At 43.0% G+C, this 23,432-nt stretch overlaps 1 protein-coding gene across 1 annotated transcript in view; it reads right to left on the minus strand.

Annotated features, from left to right (window-relative positions):
- Positions 1-23,432, minus strand: part of Frem2 (FRAS1 related extracellular matrix 2) — a 144,277-nt gene that overhangs the window by 61,565 nt on the left and 59,280 nt on the right. Inside the window, exons 3-6 of the mRNA XM_052731675.1 lie at positions 21,074-21,220; positions 16,388-16,618; positions 6,015-6,140; positions 3,679-3,930 (exon numbers count right to left, since the gene is read on the minus strand). Coding sequence (XP_052587635.1) covers positions 3,679-3,930; positions 6,015-6,140; positions 16,388-16,618; positions 21,074-21,220 — 756 coding nt within the window. The remainder of the gene's footprint in view (positions 1-3,678; positions 3,931-6,014; positions 6,141-16,387; positions 16,619-21,073; positions 21,221-23,432) is intronic.

Below are 23,432 nucleotides of genomic sequence, written 5' to 3' on the forward strand. Positions count from 1 at the left end.
GTGGAGATTTTCAGGGTTTTGTCCCGAAGTCCCCACCATCCCCATCTCCATCTTCCACTCAGTGGACACAAAAATTCCGACTTATAATGTCACAGAGGGACAATTTTGCTTCAGAACATTCAGAGTTCCCTGAGTTACAAAATTACAAGAACTGAACTTTATTTCCTCATTAAGAAACAGTCAGCCAGTCAGAGGTTGGTGGCATACGCCTTAAATCCCAGCACTTGGGAGGCAGAGGCAGGCAGATCTCTGAGTTCGAGGCCAGCCTGATCTACAGAATGAGTTCCAGGACAGCCAGGAATACACAGAGAAACCCTGTCTCAAAAAATCAAAATCAGCTACTTATGCCTCATCTGTTGTGCCCATTTCCACAGACACAGGCATGGCTACTGTGGCATTTTACTCTTGCTGTTGGCTTGTCTGGATGTTTTCAAAATCTGGCACAGAGTACATAAAGAATATCCATCTGCCTGTAACTCCTCACATCTTTTTCTTCTTTTGCAGGTATAGAATCATGGACCCCACATTGAACTATTTCAAGTATTTTCCTTCAAACCAAACTACACACACACACACACACACACACACACACACACACACACACACACACACACACACACGATAGATAGATAGATAGATAGATACATACATACATACATACATACATACATACATAGTTAGATACATAGATACACAGACACAGAGATACAGAGATAGAGACATAGATAGGGATAGATACAGGTACATGTTTTTGTGTTTCCGTTCAGCACCACACTAAGGTCCTATATGGCAGAAGGTACAGACAACATGCTATCAAGAACAGTCTAGAGAAAAGGCAAACTTCCGTGAGTGAATGAAAACTAATTGACAGGGGCCCTAAGTGCAGGTCTCAGTGGCTGAAGGTCAGTGCTATCAGTCTTAAGAAGGGCCGACATCTGATGAATGAGTCATGGCACAGTGTTGAAACATCAGATCTTTTGAGTACCGTTTGGTGGAGTGCTTGCTACTGGACATCATCGTTTGAGTATTTCTGAAAGCTTCCCCAAAGAATTGAAAGATGAAGTTATCAAGTATATTATTTTACCTATGCTGAAGTGAGTTCTTGCTGAGCTGAATACCATGCGGACATCTGAACTTGAACCCTGGGGTGAGAAAACGAATTCTAGGGTACCTTGTTCTATCTACTGGCTTACAGGAGCCAGGGATCATCCCTTCCTTGTAGGTCGAAGGAATTTCATAAGTTTCTCAAGATTGAAAGTAAAGCACTCAACTAGAAACAGGGCTTGTTTTAATGAAGGCGTTTCTAAGACTTACAAAGAAAGAAAACGGCCTGTCTGATTTAGGGGGGCAATGCAGGAGTGGAAGGGAGAGACAGGTGGAGAAAACGGGCTGCAGACAGATCTGATGGTGGTTTCAGAGCTGTTGAGGAGGAGGCACAACGTTCGTCTGTGACCCCAGAGCCTCAAACCTTAACCCTTCAGTGCCAAGGTTCACAGAATAAATATTCTGCAAAATACTAAACAGTAGTACTCTGGCAATGGTTCTTGACCTCACCACAGAAGGTAGTTTCCAGAAAACAGTGCATGGAAGGTGTTAGAATTCTGCCCTCACTCCAGCTGCATGACCACACAGGCACAGTTCAGGAGCTAAGCAAAGGGTCCTGCGTCTTAGCTCATTAATGTGTGCTGGTGACTATGTGCACGGGGCATGGTCACGCATTCAGCGCATGCCTGGCATAGCTCCATAAGCCCACCTGCTCCTTAAAAAGCCGGACACAGAACCCCCTCTTCTCCCTTCTCTGTTCTCTCCGCCCCCCCCCCCCCACACTGTCTCTCTTTCCCTCTCTCTGCTCTCTACATGTTTTTCTCCCTAGGCCTGGTTCTTCTGCTCCTCCCCCTCCCCCTCGTAATAAAACTCTGATACTGGGCTTTGCTGTGGCTCGCGACCTTTCTGGAAGGTAACCAGCACTGCTTATCATCTTAACAGAAGGTGCATACAGGTGGAGTCCAATGCCACTTCCCTGTGTGTGTGTACTTACTGTGTAAACACAAGCCAGTTACCTCACACATCTAAACTTTTATCTTACCCACGGAACCGGGGAAGAATACCACTCTTGGTTCCTGTTAAGATTTAGTGACACATATGTGAACTTTCCCCCCATACATTTTTTTTCCCATGTGCATGCCATATAAGTTCATACCAAAAGACTTTTGAAAACAACAGCAACAAAAAATTTGAATTAAAGTAGGCATCAGTTAGACTTTCTATTTTTAAATTAAATCCTGCTCTATCTAAACCATTACAGACAGAGCAAGAAAAAGAGCTTGCCAGATGATGCATGGGAATTTGACGCAAATTCTTAGATTTATTTTGGACATCTAAAATACTCGCTCTCTAAGAATGATTCAATTTGAAATAAAAATTTCTATGCTTCATTTAAACATAGAACATGGCTGAGTAGATGGCTCAGTGGTTATGATGCATTTTGCTTTTGCAGAGGCTCCAAGTTCAGTTCACAGCACTTAGAAGAGCTGCTCATATCCTCTTACATCCACTGTGACTACAGCTCCAGGGGAACCCGACCACCACTTTCTGGCTTCCTTAAGGACCTGCACTGAGGCACACCTTCATACATATAATTAAAAAAAAATTAAAAATAAATGAATACAGGATACTTTACTAAATGAAGCACTAGAGGAACATTTTTAAAAATGAAAGGTGTTATCTCAACTTAGGAGAGTTTTTCTTCTGTGCCTTCTTGTCAAAAGTCACTCCTGAATTTATGATCACTGTTTTTGAACCTTTCCAATTGCGCAAGGGTGTCATTCTATAATTCAGAGGACTGTTAAAGGAGAAAACAAAGACTGTACAGGGCACAGGTTGGGGGATGGGGGACATCTGACCAGCTTTGTCTCACGCTTTCTTCTTCACCTTAGTTACCCACGACCTTTCTTAGCAGGTTGTTTTCAGTTTCCTGAGTTTTGAGATTATTTGGGCCTTTGATGCGCCTGCAGCTTCCTTCCAACAGCAAGGCGCATCCTCTTTGATCTGCCGTGGGGAACATGGGAAGGAGACGGAAAACTGTCCGTGGGAGGGGAGGACAGTGCCATCTGCTTCTGCCCTTTGCATGGATCACAAGATCATTGCATTCTATCCCTGCTCTCTCTCTCCTCACGGGAAATTGCAAATGTTTTTTCAGAGGGTGTCGCTTCACAGGAACTTGGTTTCCCTGGGGAACGATGGTCTAGTATATCAACTCCTCTTGTCTTGGGACTTGACTTTCCACATATTTGTTACCCACCCAGTGATTCATTTGATAGCCCTTCTTATGAGTTTCTTTGAAAACTAGATCTGAACACTTGGATTAAAGTTAGGAAAAAGAAGGCAATCAATCAATGAAGCTTATTAAAATGACACTGATTCTTCACCATGGAAGTTGACTGTAACTACCTACTGGTAAGTTGCTCTGTAAGAGAACCTGGAGAGGAAACCGGACATGGAAACATTACATCAGGAAAGAAGGATTATTGATGTAGCCAAAGATGGATGAACCTTAGTCACTATAAAACTCAGCGGAGAATCAACGTGCACCCCATAATTCTATTTGATGTCTATTTTTTTCTCTATAGAAAGTCATGTCTGGTATTGCTACCATGGGTAGGATCAGTCAAAACTCACCATCATCCTTGTCTGTGAGGATGGTCACCTTGGCTCCTGGAAACTTGTCACCGATCCTCCCGCCCATGGGCATGCTCAAAAGGACCTGGAACGTCTCCTCCTCCTCGTACAAGGAGTCATCAATTATTACCACACGGCACATTTTCTCACGCTCATCTTTGTCAAAGCGGACCACACTGCTGTGGTCCTCAGGTCTGGAGATGTAGTCGGAGTAAGACAGCACCGAGGTCCGCACAGTGCTGGTTGCTGTCCCTAGGGGCCAAGAGAACCCAAAGGACTTCAGCATTGGACCACAGTTTCCAAACACGTTTTCATTTTCAGTATTTAACATTTGCAACTGTATATTGCATCATCCCAGAACTGCACTGGTAACTACAGTGTTCTAGTATCACAGATCTCCTTCAGAATGACCTCACACATGGCAAATACTGGTTTTCCAGTGTTTTCTCCTGCCTTTCTTCCAACAAGCTTTCAAATCAACACAGCAGGGAAGATAATACCTCCCACTCTTCAAATGTTTCCCATGTCCAGGCTGAGGCCATAGGCTTTCTGTGCTTGCCTAGTCCGTCTATCCGTCCATTGGTCTCCTGGGTTTTAGGCTTTGGGGAAGTGAGGCATTCAGTCAACACACTAGTTCTGGCACCTGAGTCCCAAGACTGCTCTTCAGATCACACATATATTAATAGAAATTTCTGTGAAAGCCTGACTTGACAACAACAGTGTATGTAACTTTTTCTTTTCCATTGTTTCTTTCTAGAAAACTGTTTGGCATGTTGATGACTTTGGAATGTTAATCTTAAATTTGCATTATGCAAATTCACCTTTCATGAGATGCTTCCATAGAAGCAAAACAGTACTTTGAAATTTCTTTGCAATGATTATTTACTAGTTTAAAATTTGTTAATACTCATTTATTATTCTTTAAAGTTGAGAGCATTTTTAAAATTGAGTTTAATGCTTATGGAAGCCTTGAAGCACTTCAAGAAGATACATATGGCTTTCAATCAGTGCTCTAAATCCATGAGTCTCTTCAGAGTTTATCAAACATGAACATGTTAGACTAGTTATCCTGGTCATTTCATCACTAATTATGTCAAAAATTGTATGTTTCGGGAAATCCATTGACTTCAAATGGAAATTTGCATATATCCCTCACATGGTTACTTAACCATCAACATATACTTTCTTATATACTCTAAGAAGGTATCTTCAAGAAAAATTCAGAGAAATTTTAGATCCATTTCCAACTGATAATGATCTGTCTATAATTCATTGATCTATTTCCAGTTGATAGTGATTTGTCTATAACTCCTTCCCTAAATGGTCTTCAGTTTAATAAAATTCTACAATCACATATAAAAGGCACAAAAGTATCAGTTTTGGTTTTTGATTCAACTATACTTTTTTTTTCTGTTTATGATCTCATGGACCTTGACATTTAACAGAGGTAAACCATTAAGACTCGGATGTTATCAGTCAAATCAGATTTAAATTAGTGCAGCCTCCTCAAATATGCATCAATTTGGCCCTCTCTTTCTCCTTTTTCTTGTGCTGAGGATCAAACTCACAGCCTTTGGCATTGTAGAGAAGTCACTGAGCTTTGTTTGAAGGCTCTGGTATGCTAAGACAGTCCAGGCTGCTGTACACTGTAAAGACTTGTCACTCCTATTGGTTTAATAAAACGCTGATTGGCCAGTAGCCTGGCAGGAAGTACAGATGGGGCAACCAGACTAGGAGAAGGTTGTGAAGAGGAAAGGCAGAGGAGTCACCAGCCAGACACAGAGGAAGAGGAGAGTGCTGGACTTAGAAAATGTAGCAAGCTATATGACTAAACATAGACAAGAATTATGGGTTAATTTAAGCATAAGAGCTAGTTAGTTATAAGCCTGAGCAATAGTCCAAACAGTTTATAATTAATATAAGCCTCTGTGTGTTTATTTGGGACTGAACAGCTGTGGGACCTGGCAGGACTGAAACGTTCATCTGCATCAGGCTGTCTTAGAATGCTAGAATTGCAAGGCTGCATCACAGACCAGACCCCACCTCTAAACAACCCTCTTTGACTTGGAAGGTTTTGGGTGGGCCTCGGTTCCCTGACATCTTAAATTGAACTAAGTGACCAATACCCAAGGGAAGAAGCAGCAGTTTCCTGTCAGACTGGTACAAAGAAGCCCCTAAAAATCCAATACTGAAGCACAGTTCTTAATGTCTTAATGTGCGGTTCTTCAATGTCTATGAAAAACCCTGCAACAAAGTCCACCCTTCAGGGCTCCACCAGCTGAAGCGGCTGATGGGCACACTGCAGGCTAGCTCACGTTGCTCAGCAATGGTGTTACCTTGCTCTGTGTAGCAGATCACCATCAGCTCCTGGCTGACATCTCCGCTTCTCCTGATGGGAATGAACAGCTCGCCCACATCTTCTTCAACGGAGTATTCCGACTGGGGAATGAATACGGTTGATTCTAAAGAGAAAACACAATTACAGTCACTATAACATTTCTCCCCCCTCTTTTGGTCTGGGTTTCCTTTCTCAGAAACTTAAAATTTCTCTAGTTTTTTCTTTTCTTTTTTAGAATTACAGAGCCAGAGGAAGGGTGGAGGAGGGGATTGAACACCTATACAGAACTCAGCATGGCTTCTCTCTTCAGTCACCTCTTTCTTCTCAATAAATACCTCTGCACAGTTCTTGTCGGTCTACTTCTTTCTTCCTGTTACAGCTGATGTCTTCCCCTGGTGTAACCCAAAAGGTGGGAATGTCCTACTTTGCAGGATCCCGGGTTCATACAGTTGAACTTGGCTCCCAAGTATGCTCATTCGTCAGGTTTGGAACTCAGATCCAGTGATGTCTACTCTATTTTTATTCTTATCCAAAAGGCTTCCTTTTAGGTGATTTGTGATTAAGAATGTAACAATACAGATTAAAAATGTAACGGTATATTTGTTCAACTGTTTTCAAACAGCAGTTCCTTTAGAGTTCCCAAGTGTCTTTATCATAAGCAATAAGAACACCTCTCTAGTGCTTTTTCTTCCTAGCAGGATAGCAATTACTTGTGACATAAAAACTATGTTTATATAACATTATAAGTCTCAGTGATTCATTTTTAACATAGATGAAAGGTACATTAAGTAGTACAAGTAGCATAATTAAATTGTTAAAAATAGATCTATTGTGTAAAACTTTCACGATGATTTAGTTCAATAGTTTGACATTATAAACCCAAAACAGATTGTGGTATTTCTCTGTAAGCCTGAAAGCCTTAACAGCCACACAGAACACATTTCCTGATTATCTTTAGAACAGTAAGCACAATTCTTCTGGAGACTATGAAAGACTCTAGAATAGCCTCCACAATTCAGATGCACAGTCCACCCTGCCCTGTGGCTGAGGGTGTGAGGGATGAGAGCGCCCTGATGCTGAGGATTCTGGCAGGTCAGCCAAAGGGGAAGGGCCTGCAGGAAGGGCCTTGCAGGACAAAATCCAGCAATGGTTCTGTGGTTGCTGCTCTTGCAGAGGGACCAAGGTTCAGTTCCTAACACTTATATAGATAGCATCCTGTAACTCTAGCTCCAGGGGATCTGACACCTTGCCTCCTTGAACATCACACACATATGCATGCACATATGCAAAGATATAGATACACCTACAAGAAAACTTAGAAACAATTTAAGAGCCAATGAGTTCTGGAGTTCATTTCCCAGAAACTCTCAGATATCCAGAGGCATATGCAACCCTCTCCAGACCTAGAGGTGGTACTGACACTGGCCCTCACTGCCCTAGGGGCCCTTTACATGCCTGAGTTGTAGATCCTGCCCCAACCTTTGTAAAGCAATCATGAGATGAAGTGCTTTTGAAGTGACTAATTTTTCCAGTGTCATTTGTTCTCATCCAAGACTCTCACTGGTACATTCACTTTTAGAATGCCCCCATCTTAGAACGAACCATTCATTTATTAAAGACTAATTTCAACTTGCTGGGCACCATGGTGCAGAAGTACATGAAACCTGTGCCCTCATTGGATTTTCTTTCTGCCGAGGGATTGGAAGTAGGAAGAAAATAATCAAATACATAAGAAGATATGTATGATATTGGGGATGATCTGACAGAAAGAAGGCCGAGTGTCTGGGGATGAGCATGCTGGGTGGTCTACATTACTTAGGAAAGTCACAGAAAGTGTTTCTGGTACAGTTGAGCTGAGATGGGAGGGTTGTCACAATGTCTAAGTGAAGAACAGAGAATTCCACACAAAAGGATTACTTGTGAAAAGAACCCAAGAGCAGGGTGTGCTGAGAGAGGGCAAGGGAGCAAGCAGAGGGTCAGGTGTTGAAGCAAGCAGGCAAGGAGAAGGGCAGACGTGAAGCTGGAGAGGCGGCAATGGGGTGGGTGTGCAGATCTCAGAAACTCCTCAGGTCACACTCCATCTCTGGGGGAAGTCAAGGCAGAAACTCAAGATGGCAACCTGGAGGCAGGAAGTGAAGCAGAGGCCATGGTTTGCCCAATCTGCTTTGTCGTACAACTCAGGATTACCTGACTGGGGTTATGTGGGCACCACCCACAATGAAGTAGGCTCTCCCACATAAATAAAAAAAAAAAATGTACCACAGGCTTGCCCACAGGCTAATCTGATGGAGACATTTTCTCAGATGAGGTTCCCTCTTCCCAAACGACTCTGGCTCGTGTTGAGTTGACAAAAACTCACAAGAGTTTTCAGATGACATTTTCTCAGGTATGGGAAAGAACCTGAGGGACCCAGGATGACTCAGAGTGTAGCCTTAGTCAGTCTTTTACAGACGAAGCTGCTGTTTGTAAAAGTGGGGAACACTAGATGGAGGTCAGATTTGGGAACCTGGAGCTACATTTTGGGCAGGCTAAAACTAAGATGCCCTTTCAGTAACCAAGTGGTAAAGTCGAAGTGGCCTTTTGGGCATATGATCTTGGGTTTCAGTGGAGGGGTCAGACTGGAAAAATACAGGTGTGTGACATATGCAGCCACCAGTCAGAGCACAGCCACATCTGGAGGGACTGAAGATGAAGACCGTGGGCCAGAGATAAAAAGCCTGGAAACCAGAGGCTGAGAAGGGAGGGGACGGCTGTTCCAAACACTGCTGGGGAATCTAGGAAGCAGAGAACTGAGATCAGACTCCATGGGAAGACACTAGAATTTGGTTATCTTCACCAGCACTTTGTACGGGATACAGGGCAGCAGCCTGAAGGAGCACCTCATGGGGAAGAGGGCATTGCCCTAAGCAGCCCTGCTCTAGAGGGGAGCCAAGGGGCAACCTGAGAAGCGTCTTCACCGGTTTATTTTTAAGACAAGTATTCACAGGGGTAAAACTTACAGCTTATAGGGGCTGGAGAGCTGGTTCAGTGTTTAAGAGCACTGACTGCTCTTCCAGAGGACCCGAGTTCAGTTTCCAGCACCCACATGGCAGCTCACAACTGTCTGTAACCCCAGGATTCAACACCCTCACACAGACATATATACAGGCAAAATATCAATAAAATAAAAATAAAAAAGAATTACAGCTATAATTATTAAATTTTCCAAATATAAGATTTTCCAAATACAATATTTTAGCAAAAACATTATCTTGATTTTCGTGCAAAGCCACATGAAGTGCTAAGCAACTTTAAACTATCCAGTGAATCTCAGGAACCCTTTTCCATGGACTCACGGGAATTCACTTGGGGGTCACTGACTAAGTCTTCAGGCCGCATTCTCTGTGGCCTTTCTATGAACATTACCCAAAGCTTACTATGTGCTGTGTTTGTGTGCCTCTAAATTCCTAGGTTGAATGTGACAATGGAGGAGATGGGCCTTAAGAGGTATGTAGACTCAAGGTCATGAGTGTGGAGGCCCCATAAGGGATTAATGTTCTTATAAAAGCAATGCAGAGCTCGCTCTCTCTCTCTCTCTCTCTCTCTCTCTCTCTCTCAATCAGCAGGCAAAGAATGCTGAGCGATACACTGAGGACACACCCAGGAGGTGAATGTCTGGAAGCCTGAAGGACCCTCACCAGGAACTGAGAATACTAGCCCAAGCTTGATCTGTTTGTCTTGTTTTAGCATTGCTGGAGCTGGAGTCAGGGTCTTAATCATGCTAAGCCAGCCCTCTACTCCTAGCCCTGCACCTTGACCTCAGATTCTTAATCCCTCACAACTGTGAGGAACAGATACATGTTGTTATCTGTTATATTAAAGTCACCCAATCCATGATATTTTGTTACAGATGCCAGAGCTGATTAAACCAAGGTTAATCAGGCAACATCCACTCTACACTGCAAATTTGTCCTGGCCCGTTTTGTTTTCAAGTATTTTCTGAGGGAAGCTGTACACGCAGGGTTTTAATTAACCAGCCCCAATAGGATTTAAACATGGTGGACTTAAGGTGTGGTTCCTTCTGCAGCCCATGACCCAGGTACACTGGATTACAGAAGTCAGGACTTCTCTCCAGTGCCTATGGGCTTGAACTGTGAAGAGACAAGAAAGCTGTGTGTGTCTGCACGAGGGCCTCAGACCTGGAATTCCCTCCTACAGCTGATCTGACAGAGCGTAAATATGCCCATATCACATTTAGATCATCTGTTGACCTAATTTTTCACATAAATATGTAACCTGTGGGAGAAACTATGAAAGCATATCAGAAAGACAATCGAATGATTTCTCCAGTTGCCATTTAGGTTAACATGATTTTCCAACTTTGCTTCACATATACAGTAGAAGTGTATACACAGACAGGCTGCCTCAAGTAAACACAACGCTTTATGAGGGAAGGGGTGAAGAACACCGTTCTTGCATCTGTCTTTCAATGCAGTTAGCTAACACCAACAGAGTCTTATTATTTGCCAAGTCCTCTTCTAAACACTTCACATGTATTGACTGGCTTTATTTTGCAATAACCTTTGAGGTAAGAACTTTTGTGATCTGCATTTTAGCTCTGAGGATGTAACACACACACACACACACACACACACACACACACACATCAAATTACCTGCTGAAGGTCAGATGGGGAGGTACTGACACTGCCTTTGAACTCAGACAAGCCACCTTAGAGTCCTTGTTCATAACCACCATGGTTGCCCAGTGTTCTCCCCAAAGGAAGCCATGCAGGGTGAGAGAGGCACCGATAACACATGAGGAAAAGGAAACACTAACCTGCTATCAAGAGGTATACAGCCTGGTTAAGGTAAGAAAAGGCAGGGAGAGGGGAGGAAGGCTAAAAGGAAGCTAGATGTAAGTACCTAGACGGTTCCTTTAAAGAGTTGAGAACTTCCTACACATTTTCTGTTAATGTACATCATTGCATACATACAAAATGCTGAAAGGAAATAACATGAGCAGCATACATTAGAATAGACAGAGAGCATACACAGACATATATCATAAAAGTACCCGTGTGAAACCCCATTCACACGACAGACTGGAACTATTACAGTGTCTGGAAAGGAAGAAGTGAGGGCTAAGTCATGGGATTAGCAAGTTCTCAAGAGGCAAATGGAAGCCAGTAGGAGAAAAGGAACTGTGGAGTCGTGTTCTCAAACGCTAGCAATGGCTCCCTCCGTGTGGGAGGGCTAGAAACGACTGAAAAATGAACATCCTTTACTTCTTGCCAGTTTCAGGTTTGCAGAGAAAAGGCAGGAAGTCTGGGGTCCCTTTGGTCCCTCACACCTCTCCTCTTTGCCACTCTTATTGAATTATCTTTCTGACAATAAATGTGAGTTGTTTTCCCACTTTCAGGCAAATGTGAATATCTTTTATTTTGAAAGAGAAACCTGAATAGAGTGAATGCATCCTTTATCCATCAATATGACTACACCATCACGAGAATTCTGCTTTGTAACTGTGGGTTTTATTTTTAATTTTGACTATGCTGCAACTTGGAAAAAAACAACAAGAAAAATGACTTCAATTCTCAGAAGTAAAACTGTAGCCACAATTGAGAGATAATGTTCTTCCTGTCCTCTCTCTCCATGGCACTATACAGATAAAAAAATAATACTAGAAACATGACAGAACAAATTATCTTCTAAAAATCTGTCATAATAGACGAAGAGGAAGAGAACTTGGGGTGTGAATGAAAGCAGTGAGTGTCCCCCCTTGAAGGAATCTGGCATGTTTGAAAACAGCTCAGAAGGCATTATGCTACATCTTCAGGCCACTGCGGGGCCTTTAGACGGGCCAACAAATGTCCTCAGTGCAGAAGTGTCTGAATAGTGTCATTGACGTTTGAACTTTGACATTTCTTGTACACTTCATTATTTGTTTATTTTCTTCTAAAGTGGACCAACTCAATGCAGACCATTTTTTAACAGGCGCTTGGCAAAGAAGGAGATGAAATCAGTGAGCCTAACTCACATATGATGTGATACAAGTTCACGTCAGGACAGGAGAAGATCCAAAAATTATCCTTTCAAACTTACTGCTTACAATGACCTGACAATCTTTACGTTTTAAAATGTGCATGAATGTTTTGCCTGCATGTACATATGTGTACTACATGCATGCAGGAGCCCATGGGGGCCAGAAGTTGGCATCAGATCCCCTGGAGCTGGAGTTACAGGTGGTTGTGAGCCACCATGTAGGTGCTGGGAGTCGAGCCCAAGTACTGTGCAAGAGCAGTAAGTACTATTAACTGCTGAGCCATCTCTCCAGCCATGCTTATTTTTATAATATTAGGCAGTAACTCAATTTGATTCTACTAAAAACATTTATAGAAATGGAATAATTGATCTACTTACTCATGATTATATAGAATGAGGGAAATATCGAAATGACTTGATCAACACAAGTTTACAAGTCTTTCAGGTGCAATAAGCAAAGTACTCCTATATAATGGGCTTTCTATATTTTTCTTTATGTATTTGTACTTGAATATTTGAGGTTGTGGTCTCCCAGTAAATATTTATAAAAACTTATTGTATTCTGAGTAGAGATTAAGAAATAAAAAGAGAAATAGGATCTATTTTTTTTTAAGTTTAGCTCTTATGTATTTTCCTTTAACAGAAACAAAGGGTTTACTACCTACCAGTCAATATCTGTATGGTTCTAAGATTAAGAAACAGTGGTATTATTTGAGATATAGAGTTTAAAAGACAGAACCCTAAGAATTATTATCCTGAAAACCTCCCAAAACTGGGTGATGTCCGGAGCAAGGGCTCAATGCTATTAAGAGCACTGGCTGCTCTTCCAGAGAACCTGGGTTCAATTCCCAGCATCTGCATGGTGACTCACAACCATGTATAACCCCAGTTCCAGGGCATCTAATGTCCTCTTTCTGGCTTCCATGGGCACTTCGTGGATGTGATGCACACACATGCATGCAGGCCAAACATACATATAAAGTACGTAAATAAATCTCTAAAAAAAATTAAAATGGGCTAGCTATTCCTTCTATGGCTCATGTTATTTGTCATAGCACACAGATCTCTATACTATTAGCTGATGGAATGTGGTCACAAGATCCTAGCACTCCCTGGGCACCCGAATTGCCTCACCTGCATCTCCAGTACTTAGCAGAATTCCTGGCATACTGAGGTGCTGCATGTAAACCTTTGACTACGCAGGCGTGGAATACAAGGACTAAAGTGCTCTTGTTTTCTTGTTTGTTTTTGTTTTTTAGAACATTTGGGTTTATTCTTGGGTGCTAATCCATCCCAGGTTTTATACAGAAAGTGGAAACAGTAAGCAGCTAGGAATTACTGTGGCGTTGTGACCTGCTTGGACAACTGTACCACTGCTGCATGTGCAAAGCACACTGACTGCCATTGGAAATGTCCCTTCATTTCTGGTGGCGTGAAATGATGAAAGCTGATAGCTCAAGGGAGAGAGAGGGAGTTAAGAAGGAGAAAACACATGAAACACATCCACACATCCGTTTTAGTACTTTTCTTTTTTAAACATTGCCTCGAATACACATTGCCTTGGAGACTGTGTGGAAGTAAATTCCTTGAGCCCCAGAGAGCTCACTGACAAACTGCTCCAAAAACCACAGAATTAGAGTCTCAGGTTGGGAACAAGATAAAGTTGCCAAGCTCTTGATGCCTTGCGGGGCTCAGAGAAGGCACCCAACAGAAGGGCAGGTTGGTGGCGTGGCTGCCGTTTTGCCCTGCTGTAGAATACTTCATTTGGATTCCTGTGGGGTGGGGATGGGAATGAGATAAAGGAGAACAGCAGTGACTTCAAATTCCCCCTTCAGGTTCCCTGACTCCTGGAAACTGACAGGGATGATTTGTGCTCACAGTCCAGCCCAGAGATGACGGTTCTCTCAATGGAAGACAGTTGCTCACACTGGACATAATTACATAGAGGCCTCTCCTTCATCCAAAGAGCATCCCACCATCTCTGTCAATGCCAGAGGGGGAAAAAAACTAAAAGAGCCCCACATGGCTACCTTCTGAGGGGACTGAGGGATGACTTTTTGTCAATCTTCTCGTCCAGAAAAGAAGTTCAGTGTGTTAAATCCCCTCCCTGCTAGAACTTTCCATGTAAAACAGAATAATGCTGTGGAATAAACTCAGACAGAAAAGGTCAGCAGAAGAGTAGAAACAATGAGTGAGACTGAAGTCATGTACTCAGATGGCTGCCTCCTCATGTGTGGTACCCCATGGACCATGAACATCTGGCAACATGGTGAATTTGACAGAGAGATTACTGTAGCTGTTGAGGAGTATGCCCTTCTTTATTCCAGTTTTCCTCTTTGAATTACAGGCTTTGAGTTACAAGGAAACTGAATTTATTGGTATGTTCAATAAGCATGTGAATCTATTAGTCTAGGGGGTTGCCACTCTCCATGCACAGCAGAATGTTCTAGTCCTTTTCCACCCTCTCCTGCAGCTTACTGGGTAACACTAAAGTTCCCTTTCTATCCTACATTTCCATGCAACAAAATACGTTTACTCTAGACCAGTAGGTCCTTCGGATGGTTAAATTGCCTCTAAAGAGTCTCTTCCCCAGGGACAGGGCAGGATCCAGCTGTCAGTACGGCTTGGAGATGTACTCTTACTGTGTTCACGGCCATCCCCAAATTCTCAGGGGAGTCCTGGAACATCCTCACTGGTATCTGCCACTCAAGGCTGCTACAGCATGGATGCCACAGGCACCTGAGGACTGGACCTAGTCTTGAGGTGGAAGTGGAGGGTCAGAAATGGTGACAGTGCTGCACCGGCCCGCAGACACAGGCAGGCAGGGGAGGAATTAGACATTATCCATGCTACACTGAGTACGGCTTCCCATTAAATAAACAAGCAATAAAGGGTGTGTGTTTACAAGTGAATATAGATGCTAATGTATGGAGTACAGTACACAGTAGTTTAAATCCTTCCTTAAATCACAACTATTCAATTAAAAGCTATAAATGAATATAGACAATAAAATAGCATAATTATGAATATGTGAGGTGTAGGGTATATGTATGTGTATATGTTTCCAAGTGGTGTGTTTCCGTTGTTTTAAAATACCATTGCTCAGACATGTCACTGGTAGAGAGAAATAGCTTACCTTATGGTTAAGAATGCAGAAATCAGTTTAAGTCTTATCCCTTAGGGTAAATGATAGCAATTTTATTAAATAGCAAATAAAATCTCAAAAGCTAGCTTCCAGCTTAAGCTAATGGAGCAGCTCAAATGTATTAAACTTGTCATGGGATTGTTTAGAAGAGAAAAACATTATTATCGAAGTATCTCCCCAAAGCTGCAGACTAGAAGAAAAATTAATCATTTATTCACAGATAAAGCAGATGCAATTAGTGGTAAATATTCTTTAATGAAAATTATAAACGTAAGGGAACTTTGTGTTTGGCTCAGGATGCCAGAAGCCCCTGGTTCTGGTCCGGCCTCTTTAATTATGCCAAGTCTTTTAACACAGGGATTTGCCTGTGAGTCTCCATTTTATGAACTCAGCAGATTGCATCTTTGTAGAGCATTTAAGAATGTCCTGACTGACAAAATAAAGCAGGCTGGCAGTTTAAAAGAAAGAAAGTCATGTCTGGCTTCTGACAGCGCTTCAACTTTAGAAGTCTCGACGAGGTTTGTGTAAATGCCAGGCCTTAAAAAAGCCATTCCCCTCACCCCCCACCTCCCATCCCCCACAACCCCCAACTCAAATACACATCAAGACAAACCAGGATTGTATGCAAGGGGCAGGAAAAGGTCAACTTACAAGAACACTGATGTTCATTTTCACGACATCAGCCAAGCGCACACATTGACAAGGAAAGTCACTGAAGAGAAATTCAGAGCAGTGACTCAGGACAGCTCCCCACAGAAAGGAGGGAGGTCAGCAACATCAGGGGGAGTACTATACCTCACAGGTGGAAAGAGTACAATGTAATACAGGAACTAATTAAGCCCAGAACGGTCTCTCAGACCATTCGCTTAAAAGGTATTCTAAGACACCTGAAAGACTTCAAAGCTAATGAGTCGATGCCACAAAAAAACGGGAGGAACCAACCACACTGGCTCGAAGACTGGAGTGATACTCATGGAAAGGATTAGTGCTACTGCAGTTAATTTACCTGAGACATAGCACATAGCGTCCCTTCACTACTGTTGCATTTCCCTCTTTCCATCAATATACCCGAGAATTCTAAAGAATCTAGAAAATTCTCTGTATAGAAGGTCCAAATAGTGACTTTAAACTCCTCTGTAAGAAAAGCACTTTGTCCTAAAAGCCCAACAACAAGGACATAAGGGAGATGCTGATCACACTCACCATCGCCTGGGTCGATGATCTCCACAGTCGTCACTGCTGGGAACTCCAGGACCGCCAGCACAGGCTCAGAGAGAACCACCTGGAAGGTCTCTGAATGCTCATGCTCCCCATCGCTCAAGATCCGCACTCTCCACGAGGCCCTGGTCTGGCCCGGGTTGAACTGCACTTGTTTCTGGGCCTTGCCCTTGAAGTCCCTGTCCCTTTCTGCAGTGCCATCCCTTGTGGTGATGCCTGCAGAGACAACGGAATTCATTCCTTTTAGAATACACGGGACCATCCCCTCTTTCTTTGTTACATTGCTGGGCTCTGCCTTCATTGCTGAATCTCTACCAGAGACTAAAACAAAACAAAATTGCCTTAGCGTGCTTACATAAGATTACTTTGTCTCCATGGTGGTGGTGAACGCCTTTAATCCCAGCACTTGGAAGGCAGAGGCAGAGGCAGGGGGATCTCTGTGAGTTCGAGGCCAGCTTGGTCTACAGAGCTAGTTTCAGGGTACACAGAGAAACCCTGTCTCGAAAAACCAAAACCAAAATCCAAAAAAAAAAAAAAAAAGAAAGAAAGAAAGAAAAGAAAAGAAAGATTACTTTGAATATATCTGAATACACCACAGGCTGTTAATCTTAAAATGAAGATGGAATAAAGGTTTTGTGAAAAGCATTTGTCTTGTATTCCTCAGAAAAACATCAGACAGGTAAATATCTCACATATGCACCAGCGGATACAGCATGGCTTATTTGATGTCAAAGGCTAAAGGGCCCCAAACAGGAGCAAAGGTCTGTGGCAGGTTGAGTTCTGCAGCTCTTCCATTAGTGCCTTGTTCCCAGTGCACACAGTCACCACAGCAGGACCAGCGGAACCCTGTAGATGGCCTCTGGCAGCTGCTGCCTGCCTGGCTGAATTTCCTTTCATTAGCAATGGACTCTTTCCAGAAGATTCGAAGGACAGTTAAAGCTAAGAAGGAATTCATCTAATACAGGGCACAGCCTCCAGTTTCAGGTACATTTATTAGAGGACAGCAAAGTCCTTCACCTGATGAAACATGCACGGGATGCAATACCAAATCCCTGCTGCTGCTACTGAAAACACCCACAACGGTTCACTTCAGTTAGCAAATGAAGCTCCTTTTGTGTCTTCTCTCACATGGAAAAATAGTGCAGGGCTAAAGCAAGGTGCTCTTGATAGTGTGGGGCTGAACCAAGGTGCTCTTGGGCTGAGAAAATGAACCTTCATCCTCTCAGCCACACAGCAACAGACTGCAAACCAATTCTGCTATCCACCCTCAGTTTATGAGACACTCTGGTAAAGTGGTTATCAGTGTGGGCCCTGGGACTTGGAATAGCTGGGACTATCACATTTTCTCTCTTTGCTCACCTGTGAAGTGGACAATATAAAGGTATTTTTCTTGTGGGGTTAAGATCTGTAGGGTACTGGGGACTAGTCTTGGCGTGTACAGATAAAGACTCAGCATACATTAACAACTATTTTCATGTTGTAGGCCCATTGATTAATGCAGCGCCATAGTCAGGACTCAAGGTCTTGGGGGAGATAGTGAATGAAGGGTTATGAGGCGAAACAGAGATTGATAATGCACTCAGTAGGCTTAAGGATGTCTCTTGCCATTACCAGATGTTTAATAACTAGTAGCAGCGAGAGCCTTGAAAGGCAAAGACTATCATCAAATACAAAGGCACATTTAGTTCATTAGTGGATTGTCAGAATTTGTTAGCTACCACAGAGATATCAGCGTGTCCAATTACTGCTGAGAAATGGAGGCAGCTGAGATGATCATGAGAAGGATGACATATAAAGAAATCGTGGTTCACAGACACAATGGAATTTCATTCGGCCACACAGGAAAAAGGAATCATGACAGTTCCAGGATAATGTAATGGACAGAGCTGAAAATCATTACGGTAAGTGAAATACGCAAGAAGCAAAAAGGCAAACACATGGGTTTTCTTTAATGTGAAATCTAGGTAGGGGTGTGTGTGTGTGTGTGCGCGCGCATGCGCGCACATGCACGTGTAAGCTGTGAAAGTATAAAGGAGAGGATGAGAGGAGGAAAGAGTAGAGGAAGTGAGGGTGACAGAATTCACGCCACATGAAAGCAGAAAGCGCAGAAAGGAGGGTCGGAAGAGGGCAGTAGCAGAAGAAGATGAGCAAAAACAAAGCATGATATGAATATATGAAAATGCCATAGTAGCCGGGAAGTGGTGGCGCACGCCTTTAATCCCAGCACTCAGGAGGCAGAGCCTAAGTGGATCTCTGTGTGTTTGAGGCCAGCCTGGTCTACAGAGCGAGGATCCAGGACAGGCACCAAAACTATACAGAGAGACTCTGTCTTGAAAAAAAAAAAAAGAAAAAAGAAAGTTAAAAAGAGAGAAAGAAAAAAGAAAGAAAGAAAGGAAGGAAGGAAGGAAGGAAGGAAGGAAGAAAGAAAGAAAGAAAGAAAGAAGTGCCATAGTAAAACCCATTACTTTACACGTCAACCTTAAGACAATTATAAGAAGCTTGTTATGGTTTAAACATGAAGTGTCCTCCTCAGCTAATGCTTTGTATGTGAGGGCCGAATCTGCTGGCTTTATTTTAAAGGTTGTATGGCCTGGGTAGCTGCAGCAGGTCACTAGGGTCAGGCCTTATATCTGTCCCTGGGGCTGGGCTAGCACTTTCCGTTTTCTGGTCAACCGAGATGTGAACAGTGCCCTTTCCTGCTCCTGCCGACACAGTTGGAGACACTCCTGCCCCTGCACTCACTGCCACTGGTGGGTGATTCTTCCTTCCCTCAAGTTGCTTTGGTGGGGGGTTCTGTCGCAGCAAATGCAAACAGGACTTAACACAGGGTTACAAGATGAAGAGTCAGCTCCGGGAACATGTATTTACAAGTCTTACATAATTTTTGATTTACTAATTGTACTCCAGTGATATTCTATCTGCAGCTACAGTTCAATCTTAAGTCTATAAGTGGAAGTGGAAATTTTATGGGACCAACATCTTCACTGTAGATTTCTATAAGTCTGCTTTGCATTTCACTTGACCCCTGATCCAGGTCTTGGCATAATTTCAGGGCCAACTTTAACAATGGCAGACGTGGACATACAGAGAGACGTGGACATACAGGGTCTTTCTAATATTCTTCCACCCCAGTTTACTAAGCAGCTGTGTGAGGTAAACCCAGGAGAGCTATGGAGCTGGTAGTCACAGTCACAGGAAACCAGAGTTGGGCCAAACAAAGAACTTAGGAAAATATATTAGTATTCCACTGAAGAAGAATAATTAAGAAAAAATTTCAGACTTGAAAGTCTTTCAAATACTTTTCCATGGTTAACTTTCTTAGCGTTATCTGTGGGATAATTGTGAACTCAAATCACATAAACTTGCCAAGAGTGGGGAGGGAATGCAAAGAGATAGAAGTATGGTTGATCAGTGCCGAGGTGCTCTGCTCCCCCCGATTTCAGCGCAGTTTATTCCCGGTGGTTTCAGGCACAAAGCACAAAGCACCGTTGAAGCTGACCTCTAGCTGACAGTAAACACGGGGATGTGCAGACAGGGGAACACTTGCAGAAAGGAGAGCGGTATGAACATCTGCTGCGCTCCAGGAGTCAAATAGACTGGGAAGAGCGGTCTTGTGGACGCACAGCAAATAAAGGGCTAGGAGGTGCTGCCCCGGCTGACGGTGGACAGACCTCTTCTCAAAAGTTAAAAATAATACAAATAAAAACCCTGTTTTTAAAGTAAAGAATAATTAATATCCAGAGTCCAAACGTGGCAGGTGGGAACACTGTTTATGGGGGGACGTCTCTGTTGATAGGGATCTAATGTTTAAAGGGTGACAGGCCAGTGCAATTTCAAAGTAATAATTTCAGAGACAACCCTTTTATTTTGCCAATCCTTTCCAAGTTTCCTATCGTGATTAATAATTACCCTCTCCAAGGCTCCTCTGCATGTATCCATTCTATGAAATGTGTGGTTCTCAATCCAAAGCTCCTCTGCATGTATCCAATCTATGAAATGTGTGGTTCTAAAAAATGGTATCATTGCTTGGGGCACACTGCCACTTTACATTAATGTACCCAGTTCTCTGCTTCGTCCATTTCCCTATTTTCTGATTATATGAGATGAAATGTGGCCTTGAATGGGAGTTGAAGAAAGGTTTTCTTCATTTGCTGTTGACTCTTGGTTTTATTCAGCAAGGCAGAAGAAAATGACTAAGGTTTACCATGTAACATTTTAACATATACTGATCAGTACGTTAATGTACTGGTCAAGAAGGAACTTTGGTGAGCCACACACTCAGCCCACGCTGAGTTAACACTTTGATGCCTAACAACCCCCTGAATACATTTTGCTTATTTATTAAAGTAGCTGTCATATGTATTTTACACTGCTGTTCTAGCTGACTTGTACCCTGGGGATAAATTAGATTCACATTAGTTTATTCTAACCTAGTGACATTTGATTTTATTTTTGAATTCCTCTGTGATTACTTCCAATTTTGTGAACTTATTTTACACCAGAGAAAGGTCACACCCTGAGACAAATCTGTTGATAAGATCTCCTACTAGCTAAAAATCAAATATCAACATCTCACTAAGATTTTAACACGGATCAGTGACCTAAATTAGTGCTCTAGTTTAATGACGAGAGAAAAATTTTAAACACATATGAAGTGCAAACTAAACTTACTTATGAATGAAGTTTCTCCCAGGTAGCCTCTGCGTTTAAGAACAATATCCAGAAATTTGGCATCTTCGTTGACCAGGTAGTATTCCTTTTCAAAGGAGATCCATGCCCAATTCAGTCGAAAATGCTGGTTGGTTAACTTGTTTCCACCTGGAAAATAAGAATGTAAAACTTCACATCCCTGCTTTCTTGAATGAATGGCCTTAACAACCCACAAACTACGCAACGCTGAAAAGAATACTGCTGGATTTACTGCACAGCTCCGGAACATGTGTGTGGAGGTGGAGCCAACCTCTCCGCGACTGTCAGACATTCACAGACGGTACGCTCTTTCAGAAATTCCTCCTTCTTTCAGGATGAGAGCTTGGGAAGAAGAAAGGAGCACGTAGTATTCTGAAGCCAAGAAAGTCATAAAACAGGGAGGGGTGGGTCTGGGAAGAGCAGGGGGATGAATACACTCAAAATACTTTGTACGTACTGACATTTAATACAAATATATTTATTTTTTAAAATCATTCACCACAAGGTGCCGCTGGAGAGCAAGCTCCTGTCTATAGAGGGCTGCAAGGTTCCTACACACACAAAAACCTTCACAAATACCTTTTTCTGGTTCACAGAGCAATTGGGTGGAAGGCTTTAATTATAACCACTTAAAGAAAAACAAATATTCCTTCTCCACCCCCCTTCCACTAGACTCCACTCCGTTCCCAAGAGCAAACAGACAGCCTTTTTCATGGGCTCCCCCACTCCTCCCACCTTCCCACCAGAGTGGAGCTGGCTGCCTCCCGGAGAAAATGGACCTTGTGTGTGATCTCTAACGTGAGAGCTACTCTGTTGGGTAAATGAAAGAATGGTTATCAGCTGATCACTCCACACCTATCCCTCAGCTTCCTTTGATCTATGAGGTTTATAAACAAAGGCATCACTAATTCCTTGGAAGTCTTTCTGGAAAAGAGTTAGGGGGACAGAGCCTAAATAACAAACACGGCTAACGGCACAATTTGTATCCTAGTTTCTTCTTTTTTGAGTCCACACAAAGAGAGCTACGGTAGAGAAAAATGAGATGGAGAAATGTCAAGACGCCCGTTGACTGGGTGAAAATCTACACAAGGAGAAGCCATCGTGGGGGAAACACGCCGTCTGTTTTCTCTGAAATTTTTATAAGGAAGAAGCACAGGGACTCTGAGTTATCGACTCTCACTCCTGAAGACCAACAGCAGTGCCTCATGCCGCCGAGACCGCTGCCAAACTTTTCGGTCACTGCGCGGCAGATCCAGGGCCAGATAGCACTTCTGTCCGGTGTACGCCATGTCCCGGGTTCAATCCCCAGTACTGCCAAATGGTTACACCACCACAGAAATCAATAAATACGAAGTTCTTGTCGAAGCACTTACAATTGAAATGCAGAAACGAGAGCATGTGTGATGGATGCAGCCACATAAAATGCACTGTGCACACAGGGTTATTTTACGCCTGAAGTTGCTGAGGTGCTGGACAACTCAGTTTTTCGGTTAACTTTTGGTTTGTCTGTTATTTGTCTGTTTGCTGGTTTGGATTGTGAGACAGAGTCTTACTACATAATTCAAAGCAGCAGACTTGCAGCTTCCAATACTCTTACCTCAGTCTCATGAATCCACACCCTCTACAATTACTTTCCTTGTTTGTGTTTGTTTTGTTTTTTTGAGACAGGGTTTCTCTGTGTAGTTTTGGTACCTGTCCTGGATCTCGCTCTGTAGACCAGGCTGGCCTTGAACTCTCAGAGATCCGCCTGCCTCTGCCTCCCAAGTGCTGGGATGAAAGGTGTGTGCCACCGCTGCCTGGCTTACAATCACTTTTTAAATTAATCCTTTTTTAGTATTTATTTTAATATTTCATGTGTATAAGTGTCTTTGCCTGCATGTATGTGTGTGCATCACGTGCCCGCCTGGTGCCTGTGGAGGCCAGAAAAGGATATCAGATCCCCTGGACGTGGAGTTACAGGTGGTTGTGAGCCACCATGTGGGGTGTTAAGAACACGACCATGATCTGTTGCCATGCCATAGGCCCAAGGAATGAGGGCCAATTGTTCACATAAACCAAAGTAGACCTGTGTTCTTATCATGATGGTTATCTCAGGCACGTCTTTTACAGCAGAGAAAACCTGATCTAACTGATTACATAGTTTATGAACAGCTAGAAGAGAGTTTGAAGGCTCTGATACGAAGAAAGGAGAAAGAGATGAAGTACTTAACTACCTGGTGTAAGTGGTACACATTGTGCACACAGACGGGAATATCACACTGTGCCATCCCTTGTACAGGAAGAGATCCGGCCACAGCCAGCCCTTCATCGTTTTGTGTATGAACTCGGCGGCTGGGTTTGC

Source organism: Peromyscus californicus, unplaced genomic scaffold (genome assembly GCF_007827085.1).
Source record: "Peromyscus californicus insignis strain IS unplaced genomic scaffold, ASM782708v3 Scaffold_9__1_contigs__length_137607984, whole genome shotgun sequence".
NCBI lineage: Eukaryota > Metazoa > Chordata > Mammalia > Rodentia > Cricetidae > Peromyscus > Peromyscus californicus.